This window comes from Chrysemys picta, chromosome 15 (genome assembly GCF_011386835.1).
Source record: "Chrysemys picta bellii isolate R12L10 chromosome 15, ASM1138683v2, whole genome shotgun sequence".
Lineage (NCBI taxonomy): Eukaryota > Metazoa > Chordata > Testudines > Emydidae > Chrysemys > Chrysemys picta.
The window spans coordinates 31,132,861-31,149,938 of record NC_088805.1 but is presented as its reverse complement, the minus strand read 5'-3'; the positions used below and the strand labels follow the sequence as shown (position 1 = coordinate 31,149,938).

Sequence of the window (17,078 nt, the reverse complement as noted above, 5' to 3'; positions counted from 1 at the left end):
AACCTGAGCCTGAGAAGAAGTCAGAATTTATCAATGTACATTGCCAAAGAGCCACAGTAACACATCAGCAGTCCCCCTCCCGCCTGCTCCCCAGCTGAGAGTGTGTCTAGGTCTGTACAAGACACGGCAACGCAAGCCCTGCCTGGCACACCAGGTCAGCCCCAGAGTCCAGAGCCGGAAATCGTTTGTGATTTCTTGTGATTGGCTTTGCTAATTACTAGTGACTCTCCCCTGGCGTCGGCTCTCAGGGCTTCGCAGTCTGCAGCGAGATTGTCCCACTTCTCTCGAGAGGATACATAGAAACGGGAAGTTTAAATCTTTTGTGTCGAGTGGCTTCCTCCTAAGAGGAAACACGTCTGATGGCTCATCAGAGAAGCAGTGGTTTGAATGCCAAGGACGGGAGCGACCCAGACGCTGCTAATTCACAAGGCAGACTGCAGGCATTGCTTTTTTTCTCCAAATGAAACTTTGGGACTGTACTAGCCTGTGTGTGCCCGGGGAAATGACGGTGATTAGCGTACACGGCCCTCCCTTCCTGCTGTGTCATGTGGAATTAATGGCGGGTCAGTCTCATTCTGCTCTGGTGCTTCTCATGCAGTGGGGTGTGTGTGTGTGTGTGTGTGTGTGTCCTCGAGCCACAAATTGTAGCTCTGGATCCAAAACTGGAGCCCGCCTGTGTGTGGCTTGCAGCTCCCCCAAGGTGGGTCACTCCCCACCTTTCAGGCTGGATCTCAGGGGCAAACCTGCAGGCGGCGTGGAGACGGCTGGATAGCTGCTGGCCGGTTTGGATTTGGAGCATGCCTGGGTCAGTCAGTCTCTTTGGAAATTTAAAGCCAAGAATGGAACCCTGGTACCACCTGGCTCCATGCAAATTGCAGCCCCAGCCCCCAAGGGAAACAGAACCTCTGACCCCACCCAGTATCCCCTCTGCCAAAAGCCTGTGCAAATAAACAGGCCTCTGAGTGTGACCTAAAGGTCAACAAGCTCTGGGGACTGAGCTGCAGATCCGAGAGCCCCTCGCTGACACCGGGATTCTCGGGAGCCCTTCCCTGTAAATCGGACTCCCAGCTGTCCTGACCTCTGGGGCAGAGAGGGGATCTCAGGTGTGTCTATAACCCGAGCTATATAGGTCAGAAGGTCCCCGCTGCAGGGCACCGGGGAAGGGACTGGAATCCAGAGCAGATTGCAGAGATGTGACAGGTGCCTGGCCCAGCGAGTGGGCAGCGGCGGTTCCCAAGTGCCCCTGTGCAAGACTATCGTGGCATTCTCCTTTAAAGGTGGCAGGGCCCTGCATCACTGCGGGGAGGCCCTGTCCAGGGGGAGAGGTCGCCGTCTCCTAGCCAAAGGCTAGGGTTGCCAACTTTCTAATCTCACAAAACCGAATACCCTACCCCCGCCCCTTTCCTGAGGCCACGCCCTTTCCCCGCCCCTTCCCTAAGGCCCTGCCCCCTGCTCACTACATTCCCCCTCTCTTGGTGGCTTGCTCTCCCCCACCCTCACGCACTTTCACTGGGCTGGGGCAGGGGGTTGGGGTGCGGGAGGGGGTGAGAGCTCTAACTGGGGGTGTAGGCTCTGGGGTGGGGCCGGGGATGAGGGGTTTGGGGTGCAGGAGAGGGCTCCAGGCTGGGGGGTGGGGCAGAGGGGTTCAGGGTGTGGGAGGGGGCTCTGGGCTGAGGCAGGGGGTTGTGGTGCAGGAGGGGGTGAGGGCTTCATCTGGGGGTGCAGGCTCCAGGGTGGGGCCAGAAATGAGGGGTTCAGGGTGCGAGAGGGGGCTCTGGGCTGGGGCAGAAGGTTGGGGTGCGGGAGAGGGTGAGGGCTCTGTCTGGGGGTGTAGGCTCTGGGGTGGGGCCGGGGATGAGGGGTTTGGGGTACAGGAGGGGGTTCCAGGTTTGGGGGGAGCTCAGGGCTGGAGCAGGGGGTTGGGGCGCGGGAGGGGGTGAGGGCTCTGAATGGGGGTGTAGGCTCTGGGGTGGGGCCGGGGATGAGGGGATTGGGGTACAGGAGGGGGTTCCAGGTTTGGGGGGAGCTCAGGGCTGGAGCAGGGGGTTGGGGCGCGGGAGGGGGTGAGGGCTCTGTCTGGGGGTGTAGGCTCTGGGATGGGGCCGGGGATGAGGGGTTTGGGGTACAGGAGGGGGTTCCAGGTTTGGGGGGAGCTCAGGGCTGGAGCAGGGGGTTGGGGCACGGGCTTACCTCTGGCGTCCTGGTCATCGGCGCAGCGGGAGCGCTAAGGCAGGCTTCCTGCCTGTCGTGGCACCACAGACTGCGCTGCACCCCGGAAGCGGCCAGCAGCAGGTCCGGCTCCTAGGTGGAGGCACGGCAGGCTGTTCTGTGCACTGCTCTCGCCTGCAGGCACCGCCCCCACAGCTCCCAGTGGCCGCGGTTCCTGGCCAATGGGAGTGCAGAGCCGGTGCTTGGGGTGGGGGCAGTGCGTGGAGCCCTATGACCCCCCCACCTAGGAGCCGGACCTGCTGGCTGCTTCTGGGGTGCAGCACGGTGCCCCATGACAGGTAGGGACTAGCCTGCCTCAGACCCTCATCACCGCCAACTGGAGTTTTAACGGCGCTGTTGGCGGTGCTAACCGGAGCCGCCACGGTCCCTTTTTGACTGGGTATTGACCACCCTACGGAAGGCAGAGGCCCCCGTCCAGGGGAGAAGTCAGGTGTCCTAGCCGAAGGCAGAGGCCCCGTCCAGGGGAGAGGTCGGGTCTCCTAGCCGAAGGCTGATGGAAGAAACCATTTCTGCTATTTGGTCTCCTAACAGCAACAGCGGCCTATTTTACAGTGTGATACCTGGGCATATTGACATCATGGCAATCCCAAAGATATTTTACCAGCTTTAACGCAAGTTGTGCTGGTGGCTTGACGGATGTGGACAAGTGTCTCACCAGGAACTGGACTAAGACTCTCAACTTGTGTCACAGAACAGCTGGGAAGGAGCTGGAGCTATAACCAGAGGAGAGGAAAGGGGACCAGGAAGACAGAGCAAGGAAAATGAGGGACTCTGAGGAGATGGAGAACGACTGATGGTGAATACAGGAGACTTATGGGGGAAAGATGGGAGCCCAAGTGCTCTGGTGTGGGCTGGACACCGCTTACACTCAATGCCTGTTATGCCCCGTGGAGTGATGTGTGACAGTGGTGTTCTGCGATGGTGGGGTGTGGGGGAGGTTTGAATGGCTGCACAAAGTGGTACCCAGATGCTATGGCGTTAGAGGCCTTAGAAATATGCTACTTCGTAGAGCTAATACACCCTCAGGACCTGGGCCAGCCCTTCAAGCACCAGGCGTGGATGTGCCAGGACACAAGCTGCTAGCAGAGTGTTCTCAATGGTGGAATATCGATGGTGGCCACAGCTCACATTTCTGTAGCACTGTTTATCCCAGAAGAGCCCAAAGCCCTCTACAAACAGGCTCTAACATACAGGATCTCTGCTGAAAAGGCAGCTGCATCTGGGATGGAGCACAGCACCTATGGAGCAACACTACACAACAGTTTGGCCAGGAAGTGAAGGGGAATCCAGGATACAGTTGAAACTTCAGGGGGAGCTCAGGGAGCTGGCCTGTCATCGCCCAAAGTGGACTTTTGCCAGGATGCTGGGCTTAACGCCCCTCCCTGCTCTTGAAATAAAAGGGCCAGGGGATTCTTAACAGCCATGTTAAGGACATGTGCCACTTACTGAATCATTAACACCACTTCCTGGGTTTCCAGGGAGGTCTCCCATCCAAGCACTGGCCAAGCCTGACTTTGCTTAGGCTGTGAGAGCTGATGAAATCGCTGGCTGAGGTGGTCTGGTGGGAGCGCGTTACGGGAGGGTAGCAGAATAGTGGCCTTTAGCTGGAAAGGGCTGTGGCCACAGGCTGGAGGCTGCACACTCTCCATGGGGCGGCTGGTGGCCAAGGAGCACAGTGCAGCTCTGTGCAGTGTTCTCGCAGCACGGAGGCACCAGCCCAGAGAACACAGGCTGTTGCTTACCCTGAGCCCAGGCCCGGAGTAGCCCTGTAGCCGACAAAACTGTGCAAACTGGGCTTTGGTTACGAAAACAGGATGACCTGCAGGGTGGGGAAATCTGGAAAAAAGACAAATAAACTAAAAGCTCAATGAAATCCAATTCATCCCCTGGCCATCACCTCATCGGGCAGCCCGTCCGCCTCTGGGATTGTTGGGGCTTCTCCACTCAATGGGGCCAGTTAGAATCAGCACGCAGTTTCCAAAGCAAACTTCCTCCCGGTGTCCCTAATAACACCACCGGATCTTACCAAGCTGCCTGCATTTTCCATCATGCCGGGCATTGACTCACCTTCCGCACTTTGCTCTGCTCCAGCCATGAAAACAGACCTGTCGGCTCCGCCTTTGTGCCGTCCCATTCTCGTTCTCCTCTGCAAGGAACCGGCCGCATTACTGGGGTGCAAACCCCGGGGGAGCGGATAGTTCAAATAAAAAAATGGTTGCCGCTGAAATCAAGGCCAGTGTTTCCTAAAACGTTTGTAGTGAGATTAGGGCTGGTGGAACTTTGTTTACCCCCCACTCCTCCCCCGCGACTTGTGGGCCTGACCCACCTGTCTGTGATCTCCTGAGTCCCAGTGACTGTGCCTAGCCTAAACACAGCTGTGCTTGTTTGCCCCACACCGTGAGGCAGTCTGGATTCTCCCTGGCAGCAAACAGAGAGGCACCGAACCAGTCAGGAATCGACAGTGACAATGGGCTTGGATGGGAAAAGCCAAGTTCCCACCTAGTGAGGCTGTTCAGTTGGTTTTCTCCTTTTGGGGATTAGATCAGAGTAAGCGAAAAACAAACTCCCAGCCCATGGAGGGGTGTGTTTCTGGAGTGACGCCGGCCCCCATTTCGAGTGCTGTTCCAACAGGTATTCCAGGAATTGTGGTTGGTGCAGTGGCATTATCCCAGCTGGGTTTTGACCAGTGTGCTGGGGATCACAGAGGGCACGGTGACAATTGGGACTGGGCGTGTCCTCTGAAGCACCACGGGGGATCTACAAAGTAATACATAGCAAGGGGGAGCATGGCCTAATGGTTAAAGCAAAGGACTGGGATATTGGAGAACTGGCTTCTCTTCTTGCCTCTGGTTCTAACTCACTGTGTGACCTTGGGCCAATCCCTTCATCCCTCTGGGCGAGGAAGGTGTGTGTTCACTGGTGGCCAGCCCATGTCCGCTGATTCAGGCTCACGGGGATATCCAATTGCAGTGTAGATATCCCGGCCGGCTGGAGCCCAGGCTCTGGGAGCCTCACCCTCTGGGGTCCCAGAACCCAGCCTCCAGCCTAAGCCCGAACATCTACACTGGAATTTTAGAGCCCTGTAGACTGAGGCCCGCAAGCCCGAGTCGGCTGACACGGACCAGCCACGGGGGTGTTGTTGCAGTGTAGATATGCCCCGAGTGCTGGTGGTGGAATGACATCCACCATTGCAGCGCTTAGCGAGCCTCAGATGAGGAGTGTGACACCAGGGCTGAGCAGTAAAAATCAGGGTCTGATCTGCCGGAATCTCCCTGCAGATGGACTCAATTCCTGTGCTCGTGCTGACTGCAGCAGGCTTGCCAGAGGTTAAGTGACAGCAGAATTGGGCAGGGAGCCTGTAATCCCCACCGTTGCTCCAGCCCTGCCAGCGTGGAGACGGGCAGCTGCAGTTCCAAGATGTCTGCACTCAGCTCTGGTCTGGATCCCCTCCTTATCTGACCCAGAACGTCAAGTCCAGGGGAACACTCCTGAGTTTGTGGGACGGGGAAAGCCATGAGATCTATTAGTATATCGCTCTGGCAAGGGGCTGTGAATGACCAAAGCAAACGTATAGTGACAATCTGCAGATCCACCCAGTCCCTGTAAATACCCTGTTTGTCACTGAATCTCCTCCCATGTTACTACACAAGGAAGCCAAGAAAAGGGCCAGAGACAGAAACGACCAGATTGGAGCTGCCTGTCGTTCTGCTCTCACGTCTGTCCTCCTGCCGCTGTCATCAGCGTGGCTGGGGCGAGCAGCACATTAACAGCAACGTGGGACGCAACAAACCGTGCCCTGCGGTCTCCTCCACACGCCTGGCGCACAGAGGGGCACTCCTGGTCTGTTTCCAGCCTGCCTTGGCTCCCTTGAGGCGGGACGGGATGCAGGGCTGGGGTGCAGAAGTGGAATCAGAAGCTCTCCGGCCTGATCGGGACTTCGCTCTGTGGGATTGGCTCCTTCCAAGTCAGGAGGTTCATGTGTAGAAGAGAGAGAAACCACTTGTCATAGTAATAAAGATGTCTAAGGTGCCTCCTGCCCAAGGCTTTCTGGACCTAACACACTTTAATCAATAAAATATACAATAAAAGCTTTCTCGTCCCCGTACTGAACAGAAACGCTACCCCGTGCTGTCTGCCTGGGCTACCACTGGGTTTTGATGCTCGTGCCAGTCCATGCCAAACTGACTGGAGCTTTCTGCCAATTCTGATGGGGTTGAGGTCAGTGCGCCCGGTGGATTTGACTGCGTGGAATCGACATTCTGGGTTCTGCTTGGTCTTGGGCAGGGAGATGGGTCTCCAGGTGAGACTCCCCTGGCAGATTTTCGGCTGCCAGCCTTCGCTCTCTCTTTGGCAGAGTAGCTTTGCCCGCTCGCTGTCGGCCTGTGTCAGTTAGGGGCTGGGCCCTTGGAGTGACTTTAACCCAGCTCTAAGCTGGACTCTGAACACTCTTTGAAATCCCTGATTGTTTGTAATGAACTCCTGCCTTTCTACCAGCATGGTGCCTTCTGTCTGCCTCACGCACGCGGGCCTGGCTGCATGCTCCTCTCCCTACTTCTAGTCCCCCTTCCTTCTCCCGATCCTTTAGCTGTCAGACCCATCCCCTCTCCGAGAGGTCCACTGCATTTCACCCCAAAGCCAGCAACACTCATCCTCCTACAACAGCACTCCCAACCGAGCACCAGCCAGGCCCTGTGCGTGGTCCTGGGTGTGGAGCCCCTGTCCTGTTACCCCATCCACTCCCTTGGTTTTCTTCACAATGGTGTTTAGTAAGTGCTTCTCACTGGCCATAGCACTTGCTGCCCTGAGTATCGCCCAGCAGAGTGCCCCGCGCCTGGCACACACAGCCAGCGCTGCTGGCTAGCGGGCCAGGGGACATCACTCACTGGAAGCCGATGCTGGTGCAGCGATGGGACGTGCTCAATGTGGATGTTTTTTTTTTAATTGCGCCACCTGCCGCTCCTGTGCGACTGGCCAGGCACGGCCCAGCCACAGAGGAATCTTCAGTCTCGTGCCTGCCTCTTAGGGTGACCAGATGTCCCGATTTTATAGGGACAGTCCTGATTTTTGAGTCTTTTTCTTATATTGGCTCCTATTACCCCCCACCCCCTGTCCCGATTTTTCACACTTGCTGTCTGGTCACCCTACTGCCTCTGCTCTGCTGCTTCTGGGAAGGTCATTTCCATGGAAGGACCTAGCCCCTCCGGCATCCCATTGCACCAGCTTCTCCCATTGCAGCAGCTTCCGTGTGGAAAGTTTCCTGACTTTCAGTGCTGGAGAGGCCTGTGTGTCCCTGACCCTGGGGTGTACATAACAATGTGATCTGTTCTCCCCCGGGGTGGGTGCAGCTATGTTAATGGGACATGCGATACCCCTCTGGTGTGGGGGGCAAGATACAACCGGCTGATTAAATAACAAAGGACTGTAAAGCAAAGGCTGCCTGGGCATCCCCCCCACTGTGTGTGAGAAGAAAGAGGAACCCGAGAAAGGCAACGTGGGGTCAGTGCAGCTGGAGCCGGTTTGTTAAACCTCACGCTGAGTCGTGAGCGCTGAGGTTGCTGCCCTGGCACGCAGCACCCAGATCACTATCTCCTTCCTGTGCCCAGGGCGTTTCGGAAGGGCTGAGACATGCAGCGACGGAGTCACTCGATCGGGGGCGGCGGCGGGTTCACGTTGCATGACATTGTGCTGGGGCAGCGATACTCAGACCTCGGGAGTTCAGGGGCCAAGTAAGGGATCAGCGTTACCCAAAAGAGCCACACTCACGGGAATTCATTGTTTCATTTACTATAGTGCTGTAGATTCATAGTTACACAGCATGACGGGGCAAATATTTAGTTTATATCTATATATTATTCTCACAGTAAATAAGTTAATAACTTAATTGGTTAATTTTTAAAAGCATCCGGATTGGCTAATAGCTTAGGTTGGTTAATAATTAAATCACCCCGTGTTTTAATATCACGCGCTGCAACATCAGCGAACCGTGTGCGGCTCTCACGCCTCCGTCTGAGCATCGCTGTGTTGGGGTGTCGTGGGCGTGGCTCCGCTGGGTCCGGCATCAGGACGTGTGTCGGCCACGTAGTGATGAAAGCGCTTCGGGGTTCGGGCTGCAAAGTGTCACTTAGACTCTGTTAGTAGCTGGGGTCCCACCCACGCGGCTCGTGGGGTCTGGGATCGCCTTGACCGTGCTGGGAAGATCCCAGGGATGTTGGGTTGGGTGGCATCCCTCGGGCTGCATGCCCCTGGCACCCAAACGGGTGGACAGAGGGTAAGCAGCCATTCATGGGAGCACATGAGACTTTCACAAGCTCCCGACAGACTGGAGAGCCATTGGCTTGCAAACGTCCAGCGCCATGGTTCATAAAACCAAGGGTTCGTGGCTGGGTGTCTGGAGCCGGGGATCTGCCTGCCTCTTCCAGTCAGGCCAGGCTCTGAGGAGCTGAAAATGAGCAAAAGAGCTGAAGGACATAGAGTCCCCCCCCCACGCCCCCAAATGCCATCCTGCCCTGGGATGATGGGGAGGGCTCGTTCCCAGCTAACACTCAGCCAGTGCTTTAAACTAGGATCTATCTCACGTAAAGGTGTGAAAGGCTCTTCCAGGTGCCCCAGGGAGGGGGAGGCTAATGTGATGGGCGGGCTCGCTGGAAACACGGCCCGCATGTGGCAGCCTGCAGGGACCCTGCCCACCGAGGGCTTGAGCCTTCTCCCAAGTATATCCATGGGAAACCTCCCGGGAGCAGGAACGGGCCATAAAGACAAACAGCTTCTCACGGCCACCCCTCCCCTCCAGAGCACTGCCCCCCAACACCCTCCTCCCCCTGCTCCATTAACCAAAAGCAGGATGGGGACAATGGATCCAGTCTCTGCCGTCTCGCTGCCTGTGTCACTGGGCTCCCAACACGACAGGCTCCTCGTTCACTGGTACTCCTCTCCCAGGGTATTTAAGGCACTTTCCTGGGGTGGTTTTAGTGTCTCTTTGTAATCAGGGTTAGTGGCAAGAATGGGAGGGCAGCGTGGGCCAATGGCTAGGGCTTGGGATTGGGACTCGGGAGACCTGGGCTCCGGCCTCACCACTGCCATGGACTGTCTGAGATGCCTCTGCTCTCCGTACAGTGGAGAAGAGGATGCGGACCTGCCTTTGTAGCATGAGGAGCCATCTGTGGGTGCAGAGCACTGGCAGTTATTTGATCAGCTGGTGGGACCTGTTCTCGGTGGTCTCCTTTTGCGATGGTCCAAGACCCATCCGCGGGGTTCGGCACAATCCTTGGCAGGCCCGGACGCTTCTGTCTCGGCAGGTTTTTTTCCCTAAGCCCAGCCATGAACCTTCCTGTACCAGCCCTCACCACCTGCCAGGCCGAGTGACTATGTGACCGGGAGGCAGATCATCGTGTTTAGTCTCTGCTGCGGGTGCCGCTAGAAGTTTAGTCTGTTTCCCTCCGTACGCGCCACCCTCTCTCCTCCCTGGAGGGGAGCGGGAACTTCTGCTGCCATGGTGCACTTCGAGATCAGGGATAACGCGCCCTGCCCCCTCGGCAAAGCACATTACTGCCAACCCTAAAGATTCACCCTGTGCGAGTCCAGCCCAGAAATCATGAGATTAGCCCCGAAATCCTGGGGTTTGTGATTATTGAACCACCTCTCTGCAGCTGTGTGTGCCAATCCGTGCTGCCAGCTCGCCCAGCGTACGGTGGTTCTGGCCCCTGCTGCAGGAGCTGTCACTGCCACCTGACGGCGTGGAGCTTCCAGCTTCTCCCCAAACCCAGCATTGTCAGTCATGAGTTCTGTGCCCCCATCGCACCCATCCTCCATCCCAGTTAGTCATTCTGCCCCCCCCAGCCCTCACGTCAGTTCCCTCCATGCATCAGGTTCTCCCCTGCCACATAAGTTCTCCTGTCAGTTCTGCCCTCGACATCAGTTCTGTGCCCTGAGATCAGGGTCCCATTGTGCCAGGCTCTGTCCAAACACACTCCAGACTCGTCTCCTCCTTCTCCTACCCAAAACCTTGAGGGGGGAGCTCTGGCCTGCCTCAGCCAGAATCCTGTAACTGGGGAGGAAACCGTGAGAGTTGGCAGCACCGGTCACGTCCTTCTGAAAGCCAGATCTTCCAGGGAGGGTCATGGGAACTCCAGGCCTTCCAGGAGGGATAGCTCAGTGGTTTGAGCATTGGCCTGCTAAACCCAGGGTTGTGAGTTCAATCCTTGAAGGGGCCATTTAGGGATCTGGGGCAAAATCAGTTCTTGGTCCTGCTAGTGAAGGCAGGGGGCTGGACTCGATGACCTTTCAGGGTCCCTTCCAGCTCTGTGAGGTAGGTATAGGTATATCCCAGCTGCCCAGTGTGCGGGCTGCATGCAGCGAGCAGGGCCAGAGGAACTTCTCTGGATCCCTTCCCCACAGTTCTCAGATCCCCTTTAAACAGCCAGAGAGGATGAAAGACACTGAGAACAATGGCACAACTGCCTGGCTATCAAGGGAGCCCCCGGCTGTGGGCTCCTTTAAGGAGTGGGGCCGGGAACTACTGGCCTGGGGCTGATGGGTCAGGATTCTCTCCTTAACAACTAGGGGAGGTGGTTGTCCTTGTTTCCAGGAATCTTACGGAGGCTGGACAGCCCTGGGGAATGGAATCGTCCCTCGGCCTGTGGAACAGGGACGATCCAGGCTGCTGGAGGGGTGCTCAGGAGATTAGGCTGCCTGGAGCATACAGCTGTAAAATCTGCCCTGGAATTTTACTGTGTGTTGAAATTAACCCTTGGAGTGCTGGTAATTTCCAGGCTGCTGCCAGCTGAGCGCTGGCGGGAGCCTGTGTCTGTAGCTATTCATATTGAAAGCCTGACATGACCTAGATCCTGAGCACTTGGGCTATTGCTTTCTGCCCTAGGTCTCTGCCTGGCGGTGACACTTGGCCAGGGCGGGGCAGCTCTTAGCAGGAGGACTCCCTCCCGGAGCAGCTCTGCCTAGACCCCTAGGGCTGCTTTATTGCCTCTTACCCAGGGTTGTTGCGGGGCTGGAGAATGAGTCCCTTTGACTGGTGGCTGGCAGCGCCCATGGTTATTGGCTTTGCCCTGGGCTGCCCTTTGTCTGAAGAGGTGAGGGCTCTTTGGGCTTTGCCCGTCGGGGTTTTGTGCTTTTTGTACGACACCATCAATGCTTTGGTTGGAATTGTCCAAGGAGCCTCGGGAAGTTAGGCCCCTCCAGTAAATGTCAGGGAGAGCTGGGTGCCTAGCACCCACTGGTTCCTTCGAAACGCTGTCCCATGGTCAATAGCCTGAATACCACTAAGTCTGCAGAGGGTTCACCAAAGGGTTAATGCTGTGAGGGAGCTATGTTAGCAAAGGGGTGTGGAATTTGTCAGGCAGGAGTTTGTGTGGTGCTGCTACACAGAAGGGAACCAGGGAGTGATTAGCCTGATGACAGAAGCTCCTGGGACTTTACCCAGTCTGTGCTGACTGCTGCCTTTCCAGCCAGGAGGGAGGCACTGTGCAGTGGCCTCTGTCTTGTATTCGTGTGTTGGGGAAGCAGCGTGGTCTAGTGGCGAGAACAGTGGATTGGGACAGTTGGGTTCTAGTCCTGGTTCTGCCACTGGGGTAAATTGCTGCCCCTCTCCGTGCCTCAGTTTCTCAACCTGCAAAGTAGGGCTAATGATAGTGACCGCCTTTGTAAAGTTCTTTGAGCTCTATGGATGAGAAGGACTAGATAAGAGCTATGTATTCTTCTTCTTCTTCAGAGGACGCTGGAGATCTGCCCTCTTAGGCAGTGTCTAAACTGGACTCTCCCATCATTGCACTGGTGTGGACGAGGGCGGACGCATTGGTATGTCCGTGTCTGTGATGTTTGACCCTGCTCAGAGCAGGTCTAGCTGACCTGCAGATAAATCACGGGTGATCACCTGTGCCCTGGCTGCTCCAGCGCCCCCTGCTCCTTGGTACCACCACTGGAGCTGCACCAGTGGGAAACCTCCCGAAAGAGGCTATGTAAATGCGCCTCGGAGGAGAATCTGGTGTAACGGTCCTGGCGCCATCACTGGGAGGGCTGAGTCACCATGGTGATAAACCTGGGGAAATGTCAGCAAAAGGAAACCAGATCTGAAGATGGGACAAAGACACCTCTGTGTGGGTGAGCGGGGAGGGAGACGTAGGGCAGCCAGAGACAGTCATTCAGGGGCTGGGAGCTCTGGCTTCTATTTCTGACCCTGTGGGGACGGGTGACCTTGGGCATTGGTTCCCCATCGGAATAGTTGTGACCAGGCTCCGGGGGCGTAGCGGTGTTAAATCACATTGTTCATCCACGTGTGTAAAGCGCCGAATGCCTGCAATGCTCCAGCAAGCGCTCGGAAGTGCTGAGAGACCCTCCGGAGGTTGGGGGATCAGCCCTTCTTCCAAGCGCTTGGCTCTGCAGAGGTGGGCTGGAGACCCCATATTTCTCGGTCAGCTGGGGGACCCTGAGCCTTTCCCGCGGGGTTTGGCACACCTCTCGCCCGCCCTTCCAGCATAGGAAGAGCAGAGGTAGCACCGGAAGGGGAAGAGTGGGGCAGCAAACTACTCGGGACTCCCCCAACACTTTGGGCTTGGCTCCTTTGCCCCTGCTTTGCAATCCAGAGTGGTTCTGTCCATGTTGTCTCTGGGTGAGAGGGTGGGATGCAGGGAACAGAGGCTGGACACTGGACTGGGAGCCAGGACACCTGGGTGCTAATCTTGGCTCCCTAGGTGACCTTGGACTGGGCACATCCCCTCTCTGGGCCTCAGTTCCCATCTGTATAAAGGGGATAATGACACCCCCCCTTTGTAAAGCGCTCCCATAGGAATGAAAAGCCCCTCTCTACAAGCCAGGTTTCTCCAGCTCCAGAAGGCCTGCTCAGCGCTTCACGCCTGCCCGGGGTGCCTGCAAAGGCCAAGGTCCCAGCGGAGCGACAGACTCACCGCCCAGAGAGGAGGCCGCACAATATGGATGAGCCCCACCAAGGCAGATGCCGAGGCTGGGTTGCTCCTTGGAGTCAGGACCTCCCTCGAGCGGGAGATGAACGGGGTGGTGTGGAAGGGGCCATGAGGGGTGGCTAGGAGAATGGCGTGGCTGACCCCGGAGAGAGGAACGGGAGACGGGGGTGGGTATGGAGCTGGGCAGGACCTTCAGAGTGAAGAAGAGACTCTGACCCTGGCGTGGACGAAGCTGCGTAGGGCAGGACAAATGGCGCTCCAGGGTGGTGACTCTCCGGCTCCGTTCTCCTTGCTGTTTCATTCCTTTCCTTCCTCCCCATCCCGGCACCATCTCCCCATGCCACACGGGGCGCGCGTGCTGCCCCAGCCCAGCAGGGAGCGGGGATGCCTCCGTCGCTCAGGGCTGGGCTCATTCCAGACACCAGAGTGCTGAATTTCTGATGACACGGCAGCAGGATTGCTGGGCCATTGAAACCTGCTGGCTCTCTAGTAATGACATGCTACATAATTAGAAGCATGTTATCCAGCAAACGTTCCAGTCTGAGGCCCGGAGAGCAAAGCCCCACATTAGGGCTTGTTATACAAAGCTACAACCAAGTCGAAAATGACATGTTCCCAGGCGGCTTTTTCTGTCCTCCCAGAGCTGCTGGGCCTGTCAGCAACAGCACAGACACCGACCTTGGCTCCCAGAGCTGGCTGCGGCTTAGAACTTGCTGCCTGCTGGTTATTTCTTTTGCAAATTTTCCTGTGCACCAAAATAAATCAGGGACATGGATTTGAATTCCAGCTGCAGGACAATCCACACTCAGGTCCCTCCCCTGCCACGGAGCCCTCATTTGGATCCCCTCCCCCATCCCATTGCAAGCCTCCATCTCAGGGTCTGATTGAAACAGATTCCCCGTTGCCCCTCAGTTGTGTCACCTGTGCAGTGTGAGCGTGAAACACTAGGGGGCAGCATCTCACCCAGCTCTGCTCTGGTGTAACTGGCTGCACGCAGGAGGGGCAGGGTGACCAAGAATTGGGCCCAGGAAGCCTGGTCCCCCCCCTGCCTGGGAAAACTGGGAATGTCGCCGTTGAAGTCAGCGGAGCAGCACGGGTGTGAAACCAGCATGAGACTAGAATCGGGCCCTTAGCGTTCACACTCATGTCAGCCCTCTGCTGAGTCCACTCTGTGGGGTCCTGCGAATGGCACTGTGCCAGCCTGCTGGGCCAGGGTGGCAGCGTCTGGCTCTCGCCTGCTGCCCCGGATCCACTGCCTTGTGTTGCTTTTAGCCAGGCCCTTGGTGTTTATTGGAGGGGGTTTGGGGTGGCTGGTTGGTATTTATAGGGCTGGAGAAAGAAGAGCCTGTTCTCTCCCCTGCACTGGGCTGTGCCCAACAAAACCACATCTGGGCAAGGCAGGGCTGTGGCAGGGCTCGCCGTCTGTCATTACAGCAGCTCTTTGAAACACGAAGCCCGCAGCTGATTGGATCCCACACACATCTGCAGATATGAGGGACCCGGCTGGCGCAGCCACCACCACGGCACGGACTCGCTAGCTGCCTGCCCATCCCGCCCTGCATCCCGGGGGCCCTGGCTCCGAGTGCAGGGGAAGCACGTTTACTGGGAGAAGTGAGACGCGGGGAGTTTGTGATCTCCCTGAGCAGGGAGGGACGGGACCCCGGTGCAGGGAGTCCCCCGACCCGACTAGGCGCACAAGGGGTGAGAACTGGGAACTGGCTAGGAACGATCCCTCGCCAGCGAGACCCAGGCAGCTGTTGCAAGATCCCAGCAGACACAGGTGTGAGGGGAGCGGGGGCCCTGCGATCTGAGGCGTGCTGCTCACTGGGTTATTCTGTTTTAGGAGGGTTGAGTCGATTTGGTCCACCCCCACCCCGAAAGAGATCTCGTTCCTCTTTGGGCCCATGTAAGTGGTGTCTACACTGCAAAGGGGGGTGAGCGTACCTGTGTTAGCATTACTCTAGCTAGCACAGGTAACAACAGCAGAGTAGAACTGGTGGCAAGGGCTTCAGCGCAGGCAGGCAGCCCATGGGTTCTGTGGCTGGCTTGTACTGGGGCCACTAGCCCGCGCTGCCATCTTTGTGCTCCTATTGTTACCCGTGCTGGCTAGTTCCGGGGTGCTCCTATCTGCAGGACAATCCCCCCTTCCCTTGCAGTGTAGTGGGATCCCAAATCCACCCGCTGGCTTTCTGCCCGGGCACGTGGACAGTCCCCACTCCAGCCTTGCCCCTTCCTTTCCCTGACACAGGGAGGATTGGCAGCGACCCCCACAGTGGGCTGCTGCTCTTCGGGGCGCTCTGGGGCTTCGGCCCAATCTGTGCCCCAGAGCTGGGGGCCCGGGATTCCTGCCCCCGCAGTGGGTGGCGCTGAGCAGGGGCGGCCTGGCTTTGTGCGTCTCTGGCTGGGAGGGTTTGTTGCGTAGGGCGTCTCTCACCCTGCACACACATGCCCCTTCCCACCCCCCCCATGTCATTTCTCACACTCTCACCCACCCCTTCTCTTCCAGGCACACAGGGAGGGGTCGGGGCCCTTCCAAAGCGGGCGGCATGGCGGACTCGGATGACCCCCCACGGCTCCACGTCGGAGAAGCCGGCGAGGCACAAGGCGAAGAGGGCTCCCCTCAGAACGACGCTTTCCCCCTCTCGTCTCTGGCCAACCTGTTTGAGAACGAGGATGGCCCCTGCTCCGCTGAGGCGGCCCGACTCCCCCCTGGCTCAGGGGACAGCAAGCAGCAAAACCTGCGTATGAAATTCCACGGGGCCTTCAAAAAGGGCGTGCCCAACCCCAAGGACCTGCTGGAGTCCACCATCTACGAGTCCTCTGTCGTCCCAGGGCCCAAGAAAGCCCCCATGGACTCGCTTTTCGATTACGGCACATACCGCCAGCACCCCAACGAGAACAAGCGCCGGCGCAAGAAGATAGGGGAGTGAGTATGGCACCCCCATCCCCTACGGGCAGCATGTCTGCTTACGCTGCCGCCTCTCCATGCCAAGGGCTCTGCGGGGCATCCAGCCACGAGATGCCAGCCAGGGTCAGGGTAGAGCTGGCTGGGAAAAGGAGGGAAGGAGGGCGGAATTGTGAATTGCTGTTTTAATTTCAAATGGTTTTACCTGCTCTAGAGGTGGCTGGAAAAAGGGGGCATTTTTCGAGCAAATTTTATCCAAAATTTTCCCATTTATTTTTCAAATTTCGGAATTTCCAAATGCAATACTTACTCAAAGTTTTGAAAAATATCAGCCGGCTCTAGCTTGGGGCATTTGCCTTTCCCAGCCTCACAACCCAGCGTCTCTCTGGGCCAATCCAGAAAACGTCACAGAGTTTGTGAGCCTTTTTGCCCCTGATGTTTTGTTGCTGTTCGAGAAGTGCTGGAGAGATCTTTGTGCTCCTGTTTCTATTATTTTCGGTGCTCAGGTGCCCTTCCGAGCCACATTTCTTCTATTTTAATGCTACTTTTTAAAAAAATCCACATTTTTGTAGCAAATATTTGGAACTGTTCGCTGTGGATTTGAACCTTCTTTGAGATGTTTGCAGTGAAAACTATTTATCTGAGCTGCTAGGACTGCAGGAAGCAAACGCACTAAGAGGAAGGGACATGGAGAGGCAGGATGGGGTCGCTACATTTGATGCCACAGTCCCAGCACTCAGCAAGGGCATTTCGGCCAACCTGGTCATTTCTCACAGGTGTCAGCTAGTAACAGTAATGAGTACGTCTAGCACCAGGCAGCTGCATGTTGTAGCAGGCTCTGCAGCGCTTGTGTTGAATGTGCCCACTTAACACCACCTGCTTGTGTCTGATCGAACGTTTTCCATGGTCACTTACAAAGCAGAGGGGCCCTGGGGTTAAAGGCCCCTTGCTGGGAGCTGGACAATAGCCAGGCCCTTCCGACCTGGTCCCGAGCAAACCTCTGCCACCCGAGAGAA

General features: G+C 57.0%; 1 protein-coding gene across 2 annotated transcripts in view; it reads left to right on the top strand.

Moving 5' to 3' along the window:
* Positions 1–17,078, top strand: part of TRPV4 (transient receptor potential cation channel subfamily V member 4) — a 44,320-nt gene that overhangs the window by 2,588 nt on the left and 24,654 nt on the right. Inside the window, exons 2-3 of one of the 2 annotated variants that reach the window (XM_024101477.3) lie at positions 11,951–12,036; positions 15,664–16,083. In XM_024101477.3, coding sequence (XP_023957245.1) covers positions 15,704–16,083 — 380 coding nt within the window. In that variant the 5' untranslated portion in view covers positions 11,951–12,036; positions 15,664–15,703. The remainder of the gene's footprint in view (positions 1–11,950; positions 12,037–15,663; positions 16,084–17,078) is intronic. The other variant, XM_005298531.4, reaches the window with a different exon arrangement.